Below are 25,920 nucleotides of genomic sequence, written 5' to 3'. Positions count from 1 at the left end.
CAAAATGTGGAAAAAGTCAAGGGGTCTAAATACTTTCGAGCTGCGCTGTACTTATCACACAGGGTGGATACTCCTTGGACAGAGTGGATGCTTCTTGATTATTTCCTTCTGTTGGTTACAATGGACTTTGTCCATGGTCTTTATAACTATGTAGTATACTGTGAAATGGACTGGTCATTCACTTGCAATGACTGACTGCTTACAAGACCAGCAAAACATTACAATGGAAACATTTTAAAAAAAGTTTTATGGATTGGCAAATCATTTCAAACGTCTTGTTTATTACATATGTTAAATTCCCTGAAATATCACTTGTGCTTGACTATGTACTATTGGGAGAGTGTTTGTAACTGTTATGTCCAGCAGAGGGCAGAGTAAATAACTGTATTGCCTTGTGAGCTCAGTAGAGCTTTGCAGTCAGCTTTTCTCTCCCTTCCTCACTGTCAACCTTCCTGCCACTACAACACAACATGCATTGTCAGAATCTGGTTGAATTCTGTAACAACACAGAATAAATTATTAATAAAAGTCCCATGGTGGTAGTTGACTGCCCATTACTGTGTATCACTTATTAACCATCATTTATTCACATTATTTCAGGCCTACTTTAATCAAATATTTCAGTTGATGTGTATATTACTTTTGTTTTACTTTGATTTTATTCCCTCATCTCAGAGCTGCTGTCTGACCAAATCACTATTTTCGTAGTTCTTCAAAGTAAATAAGGCATACTTTTATGATTGCTGAATACCAACTATCAATGACTTAGATCATGTATTTTCAGGTACAGATACCTCGAAGCAATAACTTTCTATCCCTCTAGATCAGTGGTTCCCAAACGTTTTATAGTCCCGTACTCCTTCGAACATTCAACCCCCAGCTGCGTACCCCCTCTAGCACCAGGGTCAGCGCACACTCAAATGTTCTTTGCCATCATTGTAAGCCTGCCACATACACTATGAGATACATTTATTACACATAAGAATGAGTGTGAGTTTTTGTCACAACCTGGCTCATGGGAAGTGACAAAGAGCTCTTTGTCACAAAGAGGACCAGGGCACAAGTAATAATCACTCATTTTTCTCTTTATTAAGCCATTTTACATATACATTTGTTAATAGAAAATTGTGAATAGCTCACCACAGGTTAATGAGAAGGGTGTGTTTGAAAGGATGCACATAACTCTGCAATGTTGGGTTGTATTGGAAAGAGTCTTAAATCATTTTCCGCACACAGTCTGTGCCTGTATTTAGTTTTCATGCTAGTGGGACCGAGAATCCACTCTCACATAGGTAGGTGGTTGCGAAGGGCATCAATGTCTTTTTAACAGCGCGATTTTCCAAGGCAGGATACTCTGAGCGTAGCCCAATCCAGAAATCTGGCAGTGGCTTCTGATTTGTATTTAATTTTCACAGTACCGCTTGTTGCAATTTTGGTGAGGCTCTTTTGTTCAGATATCGGTACGTGGACTGGAGGCAGGGCATGAAAGGGATAATGACTCCGGTTGTTTCGGGAAAGTACCTGCATAATTGCACACCCAACTCACTCAGGTGCTTCGCTATATCACATTTTACATTGTCTGTAAGCTTGTGTTCATTGGCACACAAAAAATCATACAATGATGGAAATTCCTGTATTGTCCTTGTTAATGCAGACCGAGAAGAGCTCCAACTTCTTAATCGTAGCCTCAATTTTGTCCCGCACATTAAATATAGTTTCGGAGAGTCCCTGTAATCCTAGATTCAGATCATTCAGGCGAGGATAAAACATCACTCAGATAGGCCAGTCATGTGAGAAACTTGTCATCATACAAGCGGTCAGACAAGTGAGAATGATGGTCAGTAAAAACTTTAAGCTCGTCTCTCAATTAAAAAATGTGTCAATACTTTGCCCCTTGATTACCAGCACATTTCTGTATGTTGTAAAAGCATTACATGGTCGCTACCCATGTCATTGCATAGTGTAGAAAATACACAAGAGTTCAGGGGCCTTGCTTTAACAAAGTTTTAACAATTTTCACTGTAGTGTCAAACGTCTTTCAAGATGTCAGGCATTCCCTTGGCAGCAAGAGCCTCTCGGTGGATGCTGCAGTATACCCGAGTGGCATCGGGAGCAACTTCTTGCACGTGCGTTACCACTCCACTAAATCTCATTGTCATGGCTTTTGCGCCATCAGTACAGATACCAACACATCTCCACCACCAAAGTCCATTTGACATCACAAAGCTGTCCAGTATTTTTTTTAAATATCCTCTCCTGTTGTCCTGGTTTCCAGTGGTTTGCAGAAGAGGATATCTTCCTTAATTGATCCCCTATAAATGTAACGGACATATACCAGGAGCTGTGCCAGGCCTGCGAAGTCTGACTCATCCAGCTGTAACGCATAGAATTCACTGGCTTGTATGCAAAGCAGTAATCGTTTCAAAACATCACCTGCCATGTCACTGTGTTGTTTTGATAAAGGTATTGTCTATATAGTTTATTGGGGCCTTTTCCCGCTACGTTGTCCCAACCATATCCACAGCAGCAGGAAGAAATAAGCATGGGGCTTGCCTGTCCTAGGCACTCGGTAGCTCACCATATAAGACGCTTCTAGCAACTTCTTATTAATGGTATCTGTTGCTTTTATGTCTTACTACTCGAAAGTCGTCTTAATTCTTGCTCCAACTCACGTGGCTTATTTATCAAATTGTTATGTTTGGTTTCTAAACGTCTGCGCAAGAGTGAAGGTTTCATCAAGTTGTAAGAGAGTACTTTTGCACATATTTAAAAAAATATATTTAACCAGGTAGGCCAATTGAGAACAAGTTCTCATTTACAACTGCGATAAAGCAAAGCAGTGCGACACAAACAACACAGAGTTTCACATGGAATAAGCAAATGTACAGTCAATAACACAATAGAAAAAAATCTATATACAGTGTGTGCAAATGAGTTAAGATTAGGGGGGTACGGCAATAAATAGGCCACAGTGGCAAAGTAATTACAATTTAAATGCTTAACACTGGAGCAATAGATGTGCAGAAGTTGAATGTGCAAGTAGAGATACTGGGGTGCAACGGACCAAAAAAAAACAATATGGGGATGAGGTAGTTGGATGGGCTATTTACAGATGGGCTATGTACAGGTGCAATGATCTGTGAGCTGCTCTGACAGCTGATGCTTAAAGTTAGTGATGGAGATATGAGTCTCCAGCTTCATTGATTTTTGCAGTTCGTTCCAGTCATTGGCTGCAGAGAACTGGAAGGAAAGGCGGCCACAGGAGGAATTGGTTTTGGGGGTGACCAGTGAAATATACCTGCTGGAGCGCGTGCTACGGTGGGTGCTGATATGGTGACCAGTGAGCTGAGATAAGGCGGAGCTTTACCTAGCAAAGGTATTGCGCGTCACCCCGTTTGGGAATACCTGCTCTAGATAATGACAATGATCCAGCATAAATTGACTAGAAGCCATGAGAACATACCATGGCAACGCACCATAACACATGTCCCATTGGAGTCTGGGTAAAAAAAATTGAACTATACCTCGACCCCGGAGAATATTGTATACACCATATACTTTTTAAACAAAGTAGCCTATGAATACTATCCATGTCGGGGTCTAGATAAATAGGGCTACTATATTGATATGGAGCCTAGCCAATTTACATTGTCTTCGGAGTTGTGATGGATCTTTTAAAGGCTGGTTTCTGTCTGACATGCCTGGTTATCATAAGTCTGCTTACTCAGTCTGCATGTCTACAGGCTATAGCAGATGAGCCCTTTCTTCCAGGCTGATTCTGTATAACATTGTGATTACATTAAAGACCGGTTCAAACCAGTCAAACAAACAGCCTGTATGTTTAAAAGACTGGTTCTTTCTTACAGATACATTTAGGTCAGGAATCAGGGGCCTGATCAGCTGAGCATTGAGACATGATGTCACCACAAGCTTGTGATAGAAAACTGACAAGCCTGGAGGGACTTTTTAAATGGGGCCGGACTGATTTTGACAGTATTATGAAGGAATAGGAACAGAAGTTCATAATGTTCAAGTGTGACTGTAAGTACATTTAATGTGTTCACATCATAAATTAATGTGTGTACAGTATGTTTCTACTGCTTCAACTCTCTTCATGACTTCCTGATTTCTATTAATATGGGCTTTGAAGATAACCTTAATGTTTTACTCCATCTGTCTGCTCCCTTAGTAGGGTAAGCTACAAACCAGACTAAAACTGAAATGAAACCTGCTGCCTCACAGATTTTCATGAAATATTCCAAATCCACAGTGGAGTCCTGTAAGCATGCTCTAATTAGCCGGCCTAGATCATTTCAAGTTAAAGCTAAGTTAGGCTAGAAAAAGCAGGTGAAACTAGTGACTTCATTATGACATCTTTCGTGACATGCTGGGTAGGTTGCATAGGTTGTTATCACTAAAAGTCAAAATAGAGTGAATGTTAATTGCCATTTATCTGGTTGTTGATGAAGTCCTGAAAATAAGTTATTTTCTGGTATTAAACTGGGTTTCCTGGTGAAGAAGTAAAAGTATACGTCATGTAGTCAGAAGGACAGGACTTTCAGTCTGGTGTCGGAAGCCTCTCTCATTGCCAAAGGTGTTTCCATTCCATCCTTTCAACAGCAATGCCTCCTACAGAGGACAATCTGTTTCAAAGGACATCCCATGTTGATTCCGGAAGCCTTCCACACTAAGCTTTGTCACCTCTGACCTCCACTTCAGTTGATCCTCCACAAGTGGCAGTAACGCCGAACAGTGCTTGAGACCTAGAGGTCCCACGAAAGTAAACTAATAAAGGCTTTATAGAGCATTCATGAAGTCTTTATAAGCACTACATAGCTATTGTTTGAAGACATTAAAATACTCATGGATCAGTCAAGCCACGCTAACACTAGTTGCCGTTCCCTCAGTTGCAGTACAGTAGTTGACCCTTTGTTTTCAATGTGAACTGTTTTGTAATGGAAAACCAAAATGTGTGTTTCTTATTGGACAAGACCATGTAATCCCTCCTCGGTTTGATGCCTAATAAATACAACACTGTCTTTCCTGGAGGCCCCTAGCACTTCATCACACCCACTTTAGTAGAGCAGTAGTGTGCGTCAGTAGAAGTATTTTGTTAAGGTACAAATGGGGGGCCATCATTACATGGTCTCCTAAGCTAAATACACACACATTAACACTAACAGGCAGTATATAATGCAACTAAGGTCTTCACCAACCGCTCCAGTGATATCCTAATACTGTTTAGTAGCTGCCGATGTTTGTTGGAGTTCATCTTTAGAAGATGTTCCTTTGTAATGTGATAGGTGGTCACTGTTTATTTGCTTTGTGTTGCTGTGCAACACCATCTCCTCCCAAGGAGCCTCCATTGGTAGGCACGAGGAGTTGCTTCGTGGGCTGATGGAGAGGGTTCAAACGTTGGCTGAGCACCATGACCGGGCGTAGGACATGCTACAGGAGCAATTCCACGGGTTGACTGTTGGGCAGCCTGCCACGGTGGTAACCCCACCACCCCTCAGTAACTCGGCAGTTAGCAGCGCCGCCTCACCGGCCACTCCACCTTCCCGGGAGCCCTGGTTACCTCCCCCGGAACACTTTAATGGAGAGCCGAGCACCTGTCAGGCGTTTTTAGCTCAATGTGCCCTTATTTTTGAGCTTCAGCTGTCCTCCTTCCTATCGGATCGCTCCAGAATGGCCTACCTCATCACACTGATGTCTGGGCTCTCACCTGGGCCACCGCCGTATGGGAACAGCAGCTCACTATATGCGTAAGCCTGGAGACGTTCGTGGGGGCGATTGCGGAAACGACGGATGGAGAGGGAATTCGACGTCACTCGCATGTCCAGGGATTCCACCTCGCCTCCGAGCCATCCCGGAAGTCCCCGACAGCCCCGTGGCAGAGACCACCCAAGGTTTCCCGACCTTCTTCAAGAGTCACATGCAACTAGGCAGAGCTGGGCTGTCGCCAGTGGGACTGCAACACAGGATCAGCACAAGGAGCTGTCTATATTGCGGGACTTTTGGTCATTTTGTGTCCTTATGCCCGGTGAAGGACCAGGCCCATCAGGGAGCGAGTACTCTGGTGGGCCCTATGCAGAACGTTTCTGCTTCCCTTAATCACACCACTTTTCATGTCATTCTGCTATGGGGGAACCAGTCCAAATCTCTCCAGGTCCTCATTGACTCTGGAGCCAATGAAAGCTTTTTGGACGCCACACTGGCTTACGAGCTGAACGTCCCCACTCAGCCTCTCTCCATTCCCATGGATGTTAGAGCGCTGGACGGGTGCTCTATAGGTCGGATCACCCATACCATCACTCCCATCAACCTATGTGTGTCAGGGAATCACAGCGAGACCATTCAGATCCTGCTCATCAAGTCCCCCCAGGTTCCCATAGTGTTGGGATTCTCCTGGCTCCAGCAACACAATCCACTCATCAACTGGTCTACCGGGGCTATCATGGGCTGGAGTCTGTTCTGCCACGCCCATTGTCTGAAATCGGCGCAACCTGCCCCGGGACGTCTTCCTGGGCCCTCAATGGTGGCTCTGGACCTCTCCGCCATTCCCGCGGAGTACCAGGACCTCCGGGAGGTGATCAGCAAGGCCCGGGCCATTTCCCTTCCACCGCACCGCCCCTATGACTGTGAGATTTATCTTCTCCCTAGTACCATGCCGCCCTGGGGACGTCTGTACTCGCTGTTGTGCCAGAGACCAAAGCTATGGAGAAATACATTGGGGACTCCCTACCTACAGGTTTTATCCATCCCTCCTCTCCCGCTGGCGTAGGGTTATTATTCGTGGAGAAGATGGACAAGACCCTGCGCTCGTGACTCGATGACATCACTGTGAAGAAGCGTTATCCCCTCCCACTAATTTCCTCGGCCTTCGAGCCACTCCAGGGGGCCACAATCTTCTTCAAGCTGGATCTACAAAATGCCTACCACTTGGTGCGGATACGAGAGGGGGACGAGTGGAAGACCCTCTTCAACACGGCCAGCTGCTGCTACGAATATCTGGTCATGCCCTTTGGCCTCACCAACGCCCCTGTCGTGTTCCAGGCTCTGGTGAACAATGTTTTCCGTGACATGCTGAAACGGTTCGTCTTCGTCTACCTTGATGACATCCTCGTCTTCCCCCGTTCCCCCAAGAACATGTGCTCTTTGTCTGGCAGGTTCTCCAGTGCCGTCTGGAGAACCTGTTGTTCGTTAACCTGTTGCGACGAGCAATCCCATATCCGGGAGCGTAATTATAGCCTCAAGCTCATTACCATAACGCAATGTTAACTATTTATGAAAATCGCAAATTAAATGAAATAAATATATTGGCTCACAAGCTTAGCCTTTTGTTAACAACACTGTCATCTCAACCATAGCTACACAAGCATTTGTGTAAGAGTATTGATAGCTAGCATATCATTAAGCCTAGCATTCAGCAGGCAACATTTTCACAAAAACAAGAAAAGCATTCAAATAAAATAATTTACCTTTGAAGAACTTCGGATGTTTTCAGTGAGGAGACTCTCAGTTAGATAGCAAATGTTCAGTTTTTCCAAAATGATTGGCTAAGAAAAAAAAAGAAAATTCAGTCATTACAACGCAAACCTTTTTCCAAATTAACTCCATAATATAGACAGAAACATGGCAAACGTTGTTTAGAATCAATCCTTTTTCACATATCTATTCGATGATAAATCACTCATTGCAGTTTGGTTTCTCCTCTGTTCAAAATGGAAAAATGCACGCACCTGGAGATTACGCAATAGTTTCGACGGAGGACACCGAGCAGACACCTGGTAAATGTAGTCTCTTATGGTCAATTTTCCAATGATATGCCTACAAATACGTCACAATGCTGCAAACACCTTGGGGAAAGGACAAGAAGTGTAGGCTCATTCCTTGTGCATTCACAGCCATATAAGGAGACATTGGAACACAGCGCCTCCAAAATCTGGCTCACTTCCTGTATGAAATTTCATCTTGGTTTCGCCTGTAGCATTAGTTCTGTGGCACTCACAGACAATATCTTTGCAGTTTTGGAAACGTCAGAGTGTTTTCTTTCCAAAGCTGTCAATTATATGCATAGTCGAGCATCTTTTCGAGACAAAATATCTTGTTTAAAACGGGAACGTTTTTCATCCAAAAATGAAATACTGCCCCCAGAGGTTCAAGAGGTTAATGCAGAAAAATGTGAGTTCCATCGCTCCACCATTCTCTTTCTGGACTACATTATCTCTGTTGGGAGTGTCCAGATAGATCCCGAGAAGGTGAAAGCGGTGTTGGATTGGCCCGGCCGGGGTCCAAGAACATAAAGCTGGATGCCCTATCTCGCCGCTATAACCACACGGTTACCACCCCGGGACCATCCTTTCCACCTCGTGCCTGGCGATGGCACTCAGCTGGGGTATCGGACACAGCCGAACCCTGGGGGAGAGGGGCAGATAACCGGATGTTCGTGCCTGAAGCTGTCTGCTCCACGGTCCTGGAGTGGGCCCATTCCTCCAGGCCTGCCTGCCACCCGGGCTCCAAGCGGACCCTGGCCTTAGTGCGACAATGCTTTTGTTGGCCTACCATGGTTCCGGACGTCGTCACCTTTGTCGCCGCCTGCATGGTCTGTGCACGTAACAAGATCCCTCGAAAAGCTTCGGCTGGCTTCCTCCAACCTCTGCCTGTCCTTCATCGCCCCTGGTTTCACATCTCCTTGAACTTTGTCACTGGTCTTCCCCCGTCTGATGGCAACACCGCCATCCTGACCGTGATGGATTGCTTTTCCAAGACCGCCCACTTCATTCCTCTCATCAAGTTACCCTCTGCCAAGGAAGGTAACTTGATGAGCAGCTCATGCTGCAGCATGTCTTCCGGATCCATGGACTGCCCGTGGATATGGTCTCCGGCCGTGGCCCTCTGTTCTCGTCCCGGTTCTGGAAGGCGTTCTGCACCCTCATTGGGTTGTCGGCCAGCCTTTCCACTGGGTTCCCCCCCAGTCTAACGGACAGTCGGAGCGAGCCAACCAGGACCTCGAGACCACTCTGCGCTGCCTGGTCTCTGCCAACCCCACCACCTGGATCCAGCAGCTGGAGTGGGTAAACTACGCCCATAACACCCTTCTCTGCTCTGCCATGGGCCTATCACCGTTTGAGTGTTCCCTGGGATATCAGCCCCCATTCTTCCCTGAGCAGGAAGCGGTCAGCATACCTTCTGCCCAGATGTTTGTCTGCCGCTGTCATCGTACCTGGAGGAGAGCCCGGTCGGCCCTCCTCAAGACCACCTCCAGGTATCGACGACAAGCGGATCGCCATCGGACCCTGGCTCCCAGATATCATCTCGGGCAAACCGGGATCTGCCCCTCCTGGTGGAATCCCGCAAACTCTCCCCCCGGTTCATCGGCTCGTTCCCCATCTCCAAGATCATTTCCCCATCTGCTGTTCGTCTTCTGTTGCCCCGTACCTTTCGTGTACATCCCACCTTTCATGTGTCCAGCGTCAAACCCATGTCTCATAGCCCTTTGTCTCCTGTTTCCAGGCCCACCCTTCTCCCTCATCTCATCGACGGCCAATCGGCGTATACGATGAGGCGCCTCCTGAAGGTTCTGCCTCGGGGCAGGGGGTCCCAGTACCTGGTTGACTGGGAGGGTTATGGCCTGGAGGAGAGGTGTTGGGTCCCGGCCAGGGACGTCCTGGACCCAGGCCTCATCACAGATTTCCAACGCCGACACCCCGGTCAACCAGGTATGCGCCAAGGTAGGACGCCAAGCCCCCCCTTCCAGGTTTCGCCCATCTTCCCCATTATCCCCTGTGTATTTATACCTGTGTTCTCTGTCTGTCTGTTGCCAGTTCGTCTTGTTTGTCAAAGTCCACCAGCGTTTTGTTTCTCAGGTCCTGCTTTTTCCCAGTCTCTCTTCTCTCGGCCCTCCTGGTTTTGACCCTTGCCTGTCCTGACTCCGAACCCGCCTGCCTGACCACTCAGCCTGCCCCTGAGTCTGCCTACCAACCGGTACCTTTGCCCCCCACTGGATTTTTTACCTCTGCTTACCCTGAGCCTGCCTGCCGTCCGGTATCGTTGCCTCACCTCTGGTTACTGACCCCTTTCTGTCTTGACCAGTCTGTTGCTTGCCCCTATTGTATCATTAAACTATTGTTTATTCAACGTTGTCTGCATCTGGGTCTTACCTTCATACCTGATAGCCTGCCCATACCATAACACCACCGCCACCATGGGGCACTCTGTTCACGATGTTGACATCAGCAAACCACCATACACCTGGACTGAGGTTGTGAGGCCGGTTAGACGTACTGCCAAATTCTCTAAATCAACGTTGGAGGTGGTTTATGGTAGAGGTCAGGTCAGGTCAGATGCAGTGAGAAGGAGCAGTCCTATTACACACACACATATACTTCCATGCCCACAAAGGTCCTACCATGAGGCAGGGCCATGACTACACCAGTGAGAGTAACCAATTAAGTTCCTGACTAGCAACAGAGATGTATTGGCTGTCTAGATGTGCAAGGAGATGACTCCACCTAGAAGGAGGGTGGAAATATATCTGCTTGTGTAATCATGTCTTTGACTTTGCAGCTGTTTGACGCAGTGGACGAACAAACTTGGTTTGAACTTTTACAAGTTGTCTGTGAGTTTTTACTGTTTGTTCAGAACCTGACACTCAACTTGAGACATTTGTGGCATTGTGTTGTGGACAATACTGCACATTTTAGAGTGGCCTTTTATTGTCCCCAGCACAAGGTGCACTTGTGTAATGATCATGCTGTTTAATGAGCTTCTTGATATGCTACACCTGTCAGGTGGATGGATTATCTTGGCAAAGGAGAAATGCTCACTAACAGGGATATAAACAAATTTGTGCACCAAATTTGAGATAAATAATATTTTTGTGCCTATGGAACACTTCATTCAGCTCATGAAAAATGGGACCAACACTTTGCACATTACGTTTAGATTTTGGTTCAGTGTTAATTTTTCATTTTTTTATTTTGTTTGAACTGTTTTACAACTTTTATGCAATTCACTGGTCCTCCCCTTCCTCCTCTGAGGAGCCTCCACTGGTGCATGTGTGTGTTTATGCATCCATGTGTCCAGAAGCCTGTGTTTGAGAGAGGGGAAAGTATTGAATTTACTGTGTGTAGGGGGGGGGGGGGTTAGAATGTGGGTGTCATAGAATGAGTCAGTGCACCATCTACTCATGTTTTGTAGGTACAGTCGTCCACCCATCTGCCCCCTCTCTCCTGTAGCCTCCCTCCTATGTTCTGTCATATTTCTGGATTGCAACGGAAAACAATTGAAGTCTAATTCAAACAAGCTACTCACAATATGAGTGCTCTCTCTCCTGTTGCTACATAATCACACTATGAAACACATTCGCACACACACAGTCTTTCTGTGCTCGGCTGAATGACAGGGTTTGTGGGTGAAGGCTCTCAGCACCTGGTCATTATCTCACCGGTGCAGGAGCATATCTGTGCATGGAGACACCTACGCGCTGCTGACTCGAAATACACACACACACACGCACACACATAAAATACATGTACTTGCATTGGTTCTCACACACAGCCACCGACACTGACGCACACACACATTTCTCCACAAAGCGGTGCGGCTCTGCAGTGGAGCGGTAACCCACGGCAACGCTCTGGTCTCAAGCCGACCAAAATTCACCAGAGCTGTGGAGGGAGAGGACTGACAGAGGCAGCGTAGTCAAACATGTCACTTTGTCTCTCTGTGTCTGCCACCGCCCATTAACAGGCCCTTCAAAATCAAGAGGACCCTTTCACTCCCACACAGACTCCCTAAGATAAAAACTTTTAAACGGCAACAGTACTGAGCCTGTGGGTGAGTGGTAACCATCCCATCTCTTGACACATGTATGGGTATGACCCCGGATACTGGGGTTCAATCCATGCGTCCTCCAAAGGGGCTGATGTATACAGTAGGACTTGTGAAACAAACAAGGGGTCCCTAGTAGAGACTGCTGCAGCCAATTGAAATGTCCTCAAGTCTAGAGGACTCTTCACTCCCTAAGATAAAGATGTAGCAGGGATACTCTGTTTTTCATCTACTTTCACCTACAGGCGACGTGAGTATGACGTCTTCCTCTCATCATGAAATAGACGTCTGTACTTGTTTGTAACAGAAGCGAGTTGGTCTTCTCAGTCACCAAACCAGTTTCCAACCAGAACGTTTTGTCATAAAGATATCATGTGCCAAATGTTGCACACCGAGATTGAAGTCTGACGCATAGAGGGCAGGAGAAAGGCAGGGAGAGACTGAGAGAGGGAGTCAAATACACCTTTCAAACCAAGATGTTTCCGCCAAATGTTTGACTATTTTTCTTTATATCTGAAAGGTGTTGTCGGGAACAAAGCCTGTACTTTTATTTCTGCCAACCGACCTAGTCTTGATTGTGGTAAAGTTATGCTTATGGCTTAGTATGAACGTAGCCATAATGCTGAGGCGGCATTGACACGCTCTTTGCTCTTGATGGTGGCTACACTCTTAGAAAAAAGGGTTTCAAAGGGGTTATTTGAGTGTACCCATCAGAGAACCCTTTTTGGTTCCATTTAGAACCCACTTTGGAAAGTGTTCAAGATTGAACCCACAAGGTTTCTACCTGGAACCAAAAAGTTTTGTTGCGTGGATAGCCGAAGAACCCTTTTAGGTTCTAGATAGCGCCTTTTTTCTAAGAGTGTAGGCAGGGCCCTTTACTAGACTGTTATCATCCTCCTGGCAGTTATAGACTTTGAGAGGCATGTCACTTTGTCCATCTCTTCGCATAGCCCTCCACTAAGCATGCACTTATTAACCATAACTGGATGGATCCATAAAGAATTACTATGGAAATGAACGTCACTGAATTATGAAAATATTGGAATGAAGTAGGCTAAAGCAATTGAAGGCATGGATCATATTGTTTAATACCGAAACTTCCAAAGTCATCTAATCTTTTATAATACATTTTGAGCAAAAGTTTACCTGTGTGTGTTCAAGCAGATTATATTTTCAGCGCTGTTCTGATTGGATGCAATGCATTTGCAACTCATATAACAGGTCCATATGAATTGACAAGGACCTGTTAGCATAGCCTATGTCTTCAGTTGTCTTGGCCTCATTAGAAGTAGTCCCTCTGTATAAATTGATCATACATTTCTCCTCTTTTGCAAAGCTCTTCAGTTACTGTATTACTTGTGAAATTTCTGTCATCTTATTTCATCACATTTGTGACTAGAAAGAATGGTGCTGGAGGAGATCCGCCTCTACCATCACTCCTATTAGCCAACGTGCAATCACTGGACAATAAATTGGATGAGCTCCTATCAAGACTGTCCTACCAATGGGACATTAAAAATTGTAATATCTTATGTTTCACCAAGTCGTGGCTGAACGACAACATGGATAACATACAGCTGGCTGGGTTTTCGGTCCATCGGCAAGATGGAACCGCTACCTCCGATAAGACAAGGGTTAGCGGTCTGTGTCTATCTGTAAATAACAGCTGGTGCACGAAATCTAATATTAATGAAGTCTCAAGGTTTTGCTAGCCTGAGGTAGAGTATCACATGATAAACTGTAAGCCACACTATGTACCAAGTTCTCATCTATATTTTTTGTAGCTGTCCATTTACCACCACAAACCGATGCTGGAACTAAGACAGCACTCAAAGAGCAGTATAAGGCCATAAGCAAACAAGTAAAATGCTCATCCAGATGCAGCGCTCCTGGTGGCCGGGGAATTTAATGCGAGGAAACTTAAATCCGTTTTACCTCATTTCTACCAGCATGTTACATGTGCACCAGAGAAAAATATCTCTAGACCACCTTTACTCCACACACAGAGATGCGTACAAAACTCTCCCTCCCGCTCCATTTGGAAAATCTGACGATAACTCTATCCTCCTGACTCCTGCTTACAAGCAAAAACTAAAGCAGGAAGTACCAGTGACTTGCTCAATAAGGAAGTGGTCACAGATGCTAAGCTACAGGACTGTTTTGCTAGCACAGACTGGAATATGTTCCGGGATTCTTCCGATGGCATTGAGGAACACACCACATAAGTCACTGGCTTCATCAATAAGTGCATCGATGACGTCATCACCACAGTGACCGTACGTACATACCCTAACCGTACATACCCTAACCAGAAGCCACGGATTACAGTCAACATCCACACTGAGCTAAATGGTAGAGCTGACACTTTCAAGGAGCGGGACTCTAACCCGGACACCTATAAGAAATCCAGCTATGCCCTCTGACAAACCATCCAAACAGGCAAAGCGTCAATAAAGGAATACGATTGAATCGTGCTACACCAGCTCTGACACTCGTCGGATGTTGCAGGGCTTGCTAACTATTATGGACTACAAAGGGAAGTATAGCCGTGAATTGCCCAGTGACACGAGCCTACCAGACAAGCATGAGAGTATCAGCTGTTCCGGATGACTGTGTGATCACGCTCTCTGTAGCCAATGTGGGTAAGACCTTTAATCAGGTCAACATTCACAAGGCCGCAGGGCCAGACGGATTACCAGGACGTGTACTCCGAGCATGCGCTGACAGACTGGCAAGTGTCTTCAGTGACATTTTTCAACCTGTCCCTGAACAACCTGTCCCTGAACATTTTTCAACCTGTCCCTGACCAACATGTTTCAAGCAGACCACCATAGTCCCTATGCCCACGAACACCAAGGTAACCTGCCTAAATGACTACCGACCCATAGCACTCACGTCTGTAGCCATGAAGTGCTTTGAAAGGCTGGTCATGGCTCACATGAACACCATTATCTCAGAAACAATAGACCCACTCCAATTTGCATACTGCTACAACAGATCCACAGATGATGAAATCTCTATTGCACTCCATAATGCCCTTTCCCACCTATAGCTCAGCGTTCAGTACCATAGTGCCCTCAAAGCTCATCACTAAGCTAAGGACTCTGGAACTAAACACCTCCCTCTGCACCTGGATCCTGGACATCCTGACGGGCCGCCCTCAGGGGGTAAGGGTAGATAACAACACACCACCAACGATGATCCTCAAGAAGTGGGCCCCTCAGGGGTGCATGCTCAGTCCCCTCGTGTGTACTCCCTGTTCACCCATGACTGCATGGCCAAGCACAACTCCAACACCATCATTAGGTAGGCCGACGACACAACAGTGATCTGATCACCGACAACAATAAGACAGCCTATAGGGAGGAGGTCAGTGCCAGGATAACAACCTCTCACTCAACGTGATCAAGACAAAGGAGATGATTGTGGACAACAGAAAAAGTAGGACAGAGCAAGCTCCATTCTCATCGATGGGGCAGTAGTGGAGCAGGTTGAGAGCAACAAACTATCATGTTCCATGCACACCAAGACAGTCTTGAAGAGGGCACGATGACACCTATTCCCCTCAGGGAACTGAAAATATTTGGCATGGGTCCTCAGATTCTCAAAAAGTTCTACAGCTGCACCATTCGAGAGCATTTGGTTACATCATCGCCTGGTATGACAACTGCTCGGCCTCCGACTGCAAGGCACTGCAAAAGGAACGGCCAAACTTTCTGCCATCCAGGACCTCTATACCAGGCGGTGTCAGAGGAAGGCCCTAAAAATTGTCAAAGACTCCAGCCAACCTAGTCATAGACTTCTCTCTCTTCTACCTCACAGCAAGCGGCACCGGAGCGCCAAGTCTAGGTCCAAAAGGCTTCTTAACAGCTTCTAGCCATAAGACTCCTGAATAGCTAATCAAATGGCTACCCCACACCCCCAATTTTACGCTGCTGATACTCTCTGTGTATTATCCATGCATAGTCACTTTACCTCTACCTACATGTACATATTATCTCAATTACCTTGACTAACCTGTGTCCCAGCACATCTGTACCCTCTGCATATTGCCTCGCTACTGTTATTTTATTGTTTCTCTGCTTCTTAATGTGTTAGAGCCAATAAGTTGTGTTGTGACAATGTAGGGGTGGTATACAAAATATAGCCCTGTTTTGTAAAAGACCAAGTCCATATTATGGCAAGAACAGGTCAAATGGCAAAGTGAAACAGCAGTCCATCATTACATGAAGGTCAGTCAATCTGGAAAATTAAGAACTTTCTTCAAGTGCAGTCACAGAAACCATCAAGTGCTATGATGAAACTGGCTCTCATGAGAATTGCCACAGGAAAGGAAGACCCAGAGTTACCTCGGATGCAGAGATTAAGTTCATTAAGAGTTACCAGCCTCAGAAATGTGGTATTTTACCAAATAGGGCTATCTTCTGCATACCACCCCTACCTTGTCACAACACAACTGATTGGCTCAATGGCATTAAGAAGGAAATAAATTCCACTAATGATGACACAAGTACTCTAATTAAACTGTTAATTGAAATGCATTCCATGTGAATACATCATGAAGCTGGTTGAGATAATTGCCAAGAGTGTGCAAAGCTGTCATCAAGGCAAAGGGTGGCTACTTTGAAGAATCTAAAATATAACATGTATTTTGATTTGTTTAATACTTTGTTGGTTGTGTTTTTTCATATTTTTGTATGTCTTCACTATTATTCTACAATGTAGAAAATAGTAAAAATATAGAACCTTTAAATGAGTAGGTGTGTCAACTTTTTACTGGTACTGTATATGTATGTACAGTCCTTTTGGAAAGTATTTAGACCCTTTGCCTTTTTCCACATTTTGTTACATCACAGCCTTATTATAAAATGTATAAAAATAAATAAAAACTGGCATCAATCTGCACCCATCATGACAAAGTGAAAACAGTTTTTTTTAAAACATTTTTGCAAATGTATAACTTTTTTGTTGTTGAAAATAGCTGCACAGCGACACTCCCCATCCAGCTTGAGACAATCTGCAGAGAAGAATGGGAGAAACTCCCCAAATACAGGTGTGCCAAGCTTGTAGCGTCATACCCAAGAAGACTCGAGGCATTAATCACTGCCAACAGTGCTTCAAAAAAGTACTAAGGGTCTGAATTCTTATGTAAATGTGATATTTCAGTTTATTTGTAATAAATTTGCTAAAATGTCTAAAAACCTGTTTTTGCATTATCATTATGGGGTATTGTGTGTAGATTGAGGGGGGGACAAATCCATTTTAGAAGGCTGTAACGTAACAAAATGTGGAAAAAGTAGAGGGGTCTGAATATTTTCCGAATGCACTGTATGAATGTGGAGGTCCTGGGCTGGCATGGTTACACGTGGTCTGCGGTTGTGAGTCCAGTTGGACGCACTGCCAAATTCTCTAAAACGACACTGGAGGCAGCTTATGCTAGAGAAATTAACATTACATTATCTGGCAACAGCTCTGGTGGACATTCCTGCAATCAGCATTCCAATTGCACTCTCCCTCAACTTGACACATCTGTGGCATTGTGTTGTGTGACAAACCACACATATTAAAGTGGCCTTTTATTATCCCCAGCACAAGGTGCACCTGTGTAATGACAATGCTGTTTTAAAAATGTTTATGCCACGCATTAGAAATGCCGACTAGCAGGGATGTAAACAAATTTGTTAACCAAATTTGAGAGTAATAAGCTTTTTATGTGTCTTATTTCAGCACATGGGACCAACACTTGCGTTTATATTTTTGTTCAGTGTACATACAATGAGTGACCATTCCCTCTCTCTCCATAATACCAGAATTTTTGATTTACTTCCATCTATTTTCTCTCTGTGCTAGCAGTGAATGTTATCACCGAATTTAAAGATGTGCTCATTCTGAAACCTCCTCCGGTAGGCGTAATTTTTTATAATCTGATGTGCAAAAAACCGACAGAATTTCCTGTATGAGAAAGCCTCCTCTTACGCAGCATCAGTGACATTGCCGTTGGACTAGGGATACAGACAAGTTGAACGTGCTATTTTGTAAGGGTGTTACAGTTTGGCTACAACACAGACCTTTTACCCTAGCCATATAATCATATAACTGATTTAGCGTTAACCTCTCAGGGAAGAACAAAACAGGCAGATATTTGAAGTTCCTGCTTGACAGCCACAAGCGCTTTGCCTTTAAAAGGATTTATTTATCGTACTGGAGAGGAAGGGTCTCGATTCTCACCATGTCCAGAGTCGCGGATCTGTCGAAAATTCGACAAGAGAGAATGAGAGATATTAATTTACGGGTGAGTGGATGTATTTGGAGGCTTACTATTACTGATACCTTGTGCTACTGGCACATTTCTGACATAAGTGAAATGCGCAAAAAGTAAATGTTTCAAGCGCAACTGTACATATGATTGAAACTTGTGGATGTCATTTTAGAATTGGAGACATTATCTAATATTGGTTATAATGATAACGTTTAGATTGCGATCGTCATTGCAGAAGCACGTAGGCTATTTTTTGGGAAGTTTGCGCAATATGGAGATACTTCACAAAAACAAGCGGCGCGCTTGGCAATGATCCTGCCCTTATGGTGACTATAGGTCTGTGGAAGCCTATACTGTTCATCACCTTTTTCTGTTTGGTCATGATTCCCCAAAATATCGAGACTAGGGGTCTGAGTTGGAGAAAGTTCTTTTTTGGGGGGGGCGGGGGGGGTGGATTTGTGCACCGGTACCCGGAAGTGTTGCCACATTCTGGAGAGCAAACATAGTCATTGTAACTAACAGTTTTTTGCAGTTTTCCATGTAGGCTATATATAGACCTATGAGACACACCTAAAATATGTATATACCTTTAGTGTAATATTTGTGATTGGAAGAAGCATGTACCTGTACATTATTTTGGTTTATTTTCAGAATTACATGTAAACGTTATACACCATACATAGTCTACAACAACAAAACAACAGTGCATCATGCTATTACCATGCAAGCCTGCAATATTAAAATATGACATTGTTCTGTGTACCATTTTGCCTCCCAATTAGACTGATTGTGTGTGTGCGGGTGCACATGCTTGCATGTGAGCTGGTTTCAGGGAATGAGGACTGCATGTGCCCGTAGTTTTGTTAATGTAGTGATCTTGTATGTAAGGTACATGCAGCTTGTGTGTGTGTTTGACATAAACATCGGTTGCCATAGAAATGACACTATGTTGGTGTGATATTATCTGCTTTCTCTGGCACAGTGGATGGCGGATGTCTGAGAAAAACCTTAGCTTGCCAGCGCCATATGAACATCACTTTCCTATGGTGGGGGGGGGGGGGGGGGGGGGGGGGGGTGCATGTGTGCATGTATGTGTGCATTTCGCTGGTGTCCTCGGTTCATGTTACACATTCACACCACTACACTAATCAGACCTGAGTTTAAATACTATTTGTTGTCTCTTAAATACTTGTAGTGTTTCACAGAGCCTGTCTGGAGTACCATGTGGGTGGTGTTTCCACTAAATGGGAGTATTCATTTGATTCCTTTGCACCAGGCAAGGATAAATAAAGGTTGCGAAACACCGCCCTAGTATATGAAAGTCAATATTTTTACTGAAATGCTTATTACAACCCCCGCTGTTGATGTTTTTTAATGCTTGGGTGCCCTTATTTGCTATGGTAGTCCCCAGCACCCTTGTGGTTTGAACCCTGATTAAAGTTGCAATATGTAACTTTTAGGGCGACCCGACCAAATTCACATAGAAATGGGATTTATAGATCTGTCATTCTCATTGAAAGCCATTCTAAGAAGCTCTTCTATGTTTTCTTTTTTGAATCTTTTACTTTCGGTTTTGTACACCAGCTGAAAAAGCTATATTTTTGGTTATGGAAAAGATATTTGACAGCGGTTTAGATAGCACAATGATTCTCTACAAAATGACTGCTTCTTTTGTCACATAAACTGAAATTAGACAAACTATTGGGAAATGGAGGAGTGATGTCTGCATTTTACACCTTTTTAAGGTAGTAACTTTCCAAGCACAATTAGTGACCAGAGTAAAAACCATCATCGTCACTGTGCTTCCTTATGTTATTATTTTGATCGGTATTGCTTCCCGTATGTATGGTTGTGTTGAACTTAATCAAACGAAATAGGAATACTTCCTACAGTACAGGAGTGAGGTGGGAGGGAGCTATTGCAATCTATAGCACACATGGGAAACCATGTAGGAGAATGTGTGTAGGCGTGAATGTGTTCAAACAAGAGGACCGAGGGCGAAGGACACATCTTGAGAGTTAGAAATAAAGTGAGAGGGGGATGGAGAAAGATGTTGTGTGAGATACAGGGAGGGCGAGATGGAGGATACGACTTCCGTAAGGAGAGCAATGACTCTGGTGCATTCCAGAGTTGTGTGTCAGGTTGGAGGGACTCTCACACACACACACACAGGCCAATATTAGACTGACTCCCCGTTTTCTTCTTGTCCCTCTGTATGGTATGTCGATTAGGGAGACTAAACTTGAATCCACCTCAGGCTCTGCTTTGCCCAGCATCCCTCCAGAGGACATAAATCAGGCTACAGGGCCACTTCAATCCACACAGCAGTCCTTAATCTGGAGCGCGCACACATACACACACATTTGATGTCAATACACATACCAACACACAGAAAGCATGGAAATTCTAGGAAACACACTGTATAAGAGGTATGAAACTTTGTTGTGTGTGTTTGCCGTTGCTTTATCAGTGACTCAGTGAAGTAAACCGGTGGAAGACTATAAAATGAATCCCCCCTATAGACTCTGTCCATATTCCCATGTCTTTCTCAGTGTTATCGTCCTGACACCTTTTAATGACAACTTCTATATCTCTCTCTCTCTCGCCCCATCTATTCTTTCACTCTCTGATGTATTGCTCACTTTAGCGTTTAAGCCAATTATACAGCACTAGGCTGTGTATACAGTGAGGGAAAAAAGTATTTGATCCCCTGCTGATTTTGTACGTTTGCCCACTGACAAAGAAAGGATCAGTCTATCATTTTAATGGTAGGTTTATTTGAACAGTGAGAGACAGAATAACAACAACAAAAATCCAGAAAAACATGTAAAAAATGTTGTAAATTGATTTGCATTTTAATGAGGGAAATAAGTATTTGACCCCCTCTCCCAGGTGTCTTTTATACAGGTAACGAGCTGAGATTAGGAGAACATTCTTAAAGGGAGTGCTCCTAATCTCAGTTTCTTACCTGTATAAAAGACCTGTCCACAGAAGCAATCAATCAGATTCCAAACTCTCCACCATGGCCAAGACCGAAGAGCTGTCCAAGGGTGTCAGGGACAAGATTGTAGACCTACACAAGGCTGGAATGGGCTACAAGACCATCGCCAAGCAGCTTGGTGAGAAGGTGACATTTGCGATTATTCGCAAATGGAAGAAAGACAAGAGCTGTCCATCTCCCTCGGCCTGGGGCTCCATGCAAGATCTCACCTCGTGGAGTTGCAATGATCATGAGAACGGTGAGGAATCAGCCCAGAACTACACGGGAGGATCTTGTCAATGATCTCAAGGCAGCTGGAACCATAGTCACCAAGAAAACAATTGGTAACACACTACGCTGTGAAGGACTGAAATCCTGCAGCGCCCGCAAGGTCCCCCTGCTCAAGAATGCACATATACATGCCCGTCTGAAGTTTGCCAATGAACATCTGAATGATTCAGAGGACAACTGGGTGAAAGTGTTGTGGTCAGATGAGACCAAAATGGAGCTCTTTGGCATCAACTCAACTCACCGTGTTTGGAGGACGAGGAGTGCTGCCTATGACCCCAAGAACACCATCCCCACCGTCAAACATGGAGGTGGAAACATTATGCTTTGTGGGTGTTTTTCTGATAAGGGGACAGGACAACTTCACTGCATCAAAGGGACGATGGACGGGGCCATGTACCATCAAATCTTGGGTGAGAACCTCCTTCCCTCAGCCAAGGCATTGAAAATGGATCGTGGATGGGTATTCGAGCATGACAATGACCCAAAACACACGGCCAAGGCAACAAAGGAGTGGGTCAAGAAGAAGCACATTAAGGTCCTGGAGTGGCCTAGCCAATCTCCAGACCTTAATCCCATAGAAAATCTGTGGAGGGAGCTGAAGGTTCGAGTTTGTAATGGAATTCCTCTTCTTCAGAGGAGGAGTAGCAAGGATCAGACCAATGTGCAGCGTGGTAACAGTCCATAATGATATATTTAATAAATCAACAGAACACTGAACAAAAGTACAAACAAACGACCGAAACAGTCCCGTATGGTGAAAACACTAACACAGGATACAACCAACCACACAATAGAAAACAGGCTACCTAAATATGGCTCCCAATCAGAGACAACAACTGACACCTGCCTCTGATTGAGAACCATACTAGGCCAAACACATAGAAATATAACAGAACAAAACATAGAAAAACAACATATAATGCCCACACCAACTCACTCCCTGACCAACTAAAATAAAGACATAAAAAAGGAACTAAGGTCAGAATGTGACAGAGTTGCCAAACGTCAGCCTCAAAACCTTAATGACTTGGAGAAGATCTGCAAAGAGGAGTGGGACAAAATCCCTCCTGAGATGTGTGCAAACCTGGTGGCCAACTACAAGAAACGTCTGACCTCTGTGATTGCCAACAAGGGTTTTGCCACCAAGTACTAAGTCATGTTTTGCAGAGGGGTCAAATACTTATTTCCCTCATTAAAATGCAAATCAATTTATAACATTTTTGACATGGGTTTTTCTGGATTTTTTGTTGTTGTTATTCTGTCTCTCACTGTTCAAATAAACCTACCATTAAAATTACAGACTGATCATTTCTTTGTCAGTGGGCAAACTTAGAAAATCAGCAGGGGATCAAATACTTTTTTCCCCTCACTGTATATATATATATATAGAGAGAGCTTTGCATCTGACACATCAGAAATGACTAATTCTAAACTTTATTGGTATATTTATTCTCTTTTCCCTGTAAAAATGTTAGTGCTTTGCATTGCTGCATCAAAATAACAGTTTACTTTAAACAGGTACACAAACATTGACCAACAATTAGGGACAGTACAGATGTAGAGGTTTGGAAGACCTGGTCCAGCATATCAGTCAATCCTGAATGTCATGCGTCACCACTGAGATGATGATGATGCCAAAATGTAATGGTAATATTGGCAAATGTTAACATCTGGACATCACTATACTGTATAAGTAGTGTTTCTCAACTCCTGTCCCCACAACCCACATTTATTTTCCCAGCCAAGCACAAACACACAATTCAACTTGATGTGACGAATAATCTATTCATTAAGTCTTGCTTTATCAACCAGACAATTTATCAGGTGTGTTAGTGCTGTGTGGACTATGAGATGGTGGAAAACACCATGAAGGTCATTGTCTAGACATTTACCACTCAGCAATATTTATATTTTAATTACGACATGGCAAACTACAGTCAACCTGTCTAGCTTGGGTTCCTCTTTTATTGCAAAGTTCATGTGATCATCACAAGCCGTTCTCCAATTTGCTTCTCAATATCAGCCTTCTGTAGAAAAACAGCGGAAACAGAGAAACAGACATAAGGCAATGATGGGGTAGTGAGTGAGAAGGTGTAGAAAGACAGTGAAAACACAGACGTCTATTGTGTTGCATTCTGGGCCTATGTTGTGTAAAGTGCTGGGAGTCATCTCTCTCTCTCTCTCTCTCTCTCTCTCATATTAACGTCCTCTGCTGGTGATCGCTGTCAAAAAACACTGACCAGTTTTGTAAATCCTCTTACTTTTATAGTGACATTTGGTTTTGAGACCTACCCACACGTACTGATCTCACACACAGAGAATCAAGTCTCCAACTCTCACCTTTAGCCTCAATTATTTCACACTGAATGCAGAAAAACTTTTGACCTCAAATGAAAAACTGCACAAATGCGGTTTTGTGGTGCCCTCCCTCTTTTGCCGCTGTTGCCCTAGTAACAGCTCACCCTGCCCACTTGAGCCCCAAAAGAGGAAGCCTTCCCTGTCTACTTCCTGTGCAGGATGTCAACATGGCAACAGACATAAGGCTGTCCCTCCCCTGACACACAGACAAAAATACGTTACTTGGCACAACTCTAAAAGAATGGAAAGACATTGTTAATCCTTCACTGCTTCCGTATACCTGTTTCTGCTTGAACAATCAATCCCAACACAGGAAAATTTACAGGTTCAATCTGGCGGCAACTGCTTTTAATTCCCAAGAAGTCATCAATTTATGTTGCATAAAGTTCTACTCCATCAGACTGGTTCCCAAAGACACTGAACATTGCTCATGCTTCTGGGACAGGAACACACTGGAGTTTTTAGTTGGAGGTAGCATCAGCTATTAAGTTAGTTAGTCAGGGCGACCTTGGCCTGCCTGGTCAAGGTAGCTATGGTGACAAGATGATTGTGGACATTGCATTAGGAAATCCTCATTAATGATGGAACGTTACGATGATAACAATGTGGTGTGTGACAGATCCGGGTGGGGGGGGGGACGACGACGACGACGACTCCCTCTTTAGCGTTTGTCATTCTCACATCTAATTTTGACACCTAAGAGGGATACTGGTAACGCTTAGATTTTGCTTCCTTTTGCTATTGTCACGAGCTGTACACTTTCCACCAACATGTTTCTTTAAGGTACTGATGGAATGTAAAAGGCCTCGTTTTTAAAAGCAGAAGAGTAGGAGGGTTAAGGGAAGTTCTGACACATGATTTAAACTCTTTAACCTGTCCACCTCATGTCAAAGGTGCCATTGTATGTCATCAGTGCATTCTGCTTCTCTCCTCCTTTTTTCATCTCCTCCCAGAATAAGGAGAAGGAACGCATGAGGGAGAGGGAGAGGGAGGCGCGGGACAGGGAGGCGCGCTACAGCAACGGGCATCTCTTCACCTCCCTCACCGTGTCGGGGACCACCCTCTGTTCAGCATGCAACAAGAGCATCACTGCCAAGGAGGCCCTCAGCTGCCCCAGTGAGTACTACTAATGCTACTACAAATACTACTACTACTACTACTAATACTACAAATTAATACAACTACTACCACACACACAGCACCCCTATAGTGGCCCTTAACTGTCCCAGTAAGCCTTGCCTACCCACCAGATCCTTCAGATACAGGCCTGTGCTACACAGCATGTGTACCTCAGCAAACCAAAAGAACATCTCAAAAACGTACCACACCCTGTACCTCCCTAAAACCCTAAGACGATTTACAAAAATGCAGCATCATTTATCAGGACATACATTGTCATATCACTCTATAGTGGCAGAATATTGAGGCACTTCCAAAGGGAACAATCTATGCTATTTATACCATTCCTTTATAAGCAAATCAACCTGTTAACTCTCCAAATAAGCTACAACACAGTAATGAACTACAATGTGACTATCAATTCCATTTAAAATAGTTACATTATGGACATTAATCTACATGCAGTCAGATAATGGGTGAGAGTTGGGGATGGTGAGCTTCTCACCCACTCAAAAACACATCTCCACTGCCATCCTCACAGCCAAATTGGCCTAGAAGGAGCTGCAGCCCAATGTATTTTCATTACATTTGATATAACTTACAATAGATTGTGCTGGAATACATTTTGGTTTGTGTGTTATGCTAAGTATTTATTTTGAAATATTTACATTACATTTTGACACACAGTTCACACACAAATATACATTAATTTATGCAAAACCTGCCACGGTGTGTGTCAGTCATGTGCACAGGCAAAACATTTCACACACAAATATAGACACGTGTCACACACACACACACACCCTTTCCTGTTATGCCTATATACTTCACTTTTTCTACTGGGTAGCATTTCTTCAATTCTCAACCAAACCTGATTCAGTTTTCCAGACAGAGAGGGTTGGTTACAGATAACAAACAGTTCCTGTGTTGTCAGGACCCATGCCCCTATACAGATAATAGCCCTGGTGTTCTGTCAGAACTGTGCACCCTGTGCTGGCCTGCACCAGACTCTGCTCTGATAGCTCATCTGTATCTGTGGCAGGCGGTAACCGCTAACATAGCCAGGCGCTAACTATGT

The 25,920-nt window shown here is 44.3% G+C and overlaps 1 protein-coding gene across 8 annotated transcripts in view; it reads left to right on the top strand.

Moving 5' to 3' along the window:
* The window catches only part of LOC109907414 (rho guanine nucleotide exchange factor 2), an 86,240-nt gene that overhangs the window by 24,597 nt on the left and 35,723 nt on the right, over positions 1–25,920 (top strand). For 6 of the 8 annotated variants that reach the window (XM_031793516.1, XM_031793515.1, XM_031793518.1 and 3 more), the window contains one exon: positions 24,677–24,839. In XM_031793516.1, coding sequence (XP_031649376.1) covers positions 24,677–24,839 — 163 coding nt within the window. Of the gene's footprint in view, positions 1–17,801; positions 18,128–24,676; positions 24,840–25,920 lie in introns of those variants that run through there. The other 2 variants (XM_020505358.2, XM_031793520.1) reach the window with 1 other exon arrangement.

The sequence above is a fragment of the Oncorhynchus kisutch genome, linkage group LG17, assembly GCF_002021735.2.
Source record: "Oncorhynchus kisutch isolate 150728-3 linkage group LG17, Okis_V2, whole genome shotgun sequence".
NCBI lineage: Eukaryota > Metazoa > Chordata > Actinopteri > Salmoniformes > Salmonidae > Oncorhynchus > Oncorhynchus kisutch.
The sequence above is the reverse complement of the archived record's forward strand: the minus strand, read 5'-3'. Positions and strand labels throughout refer to the sequence as shown.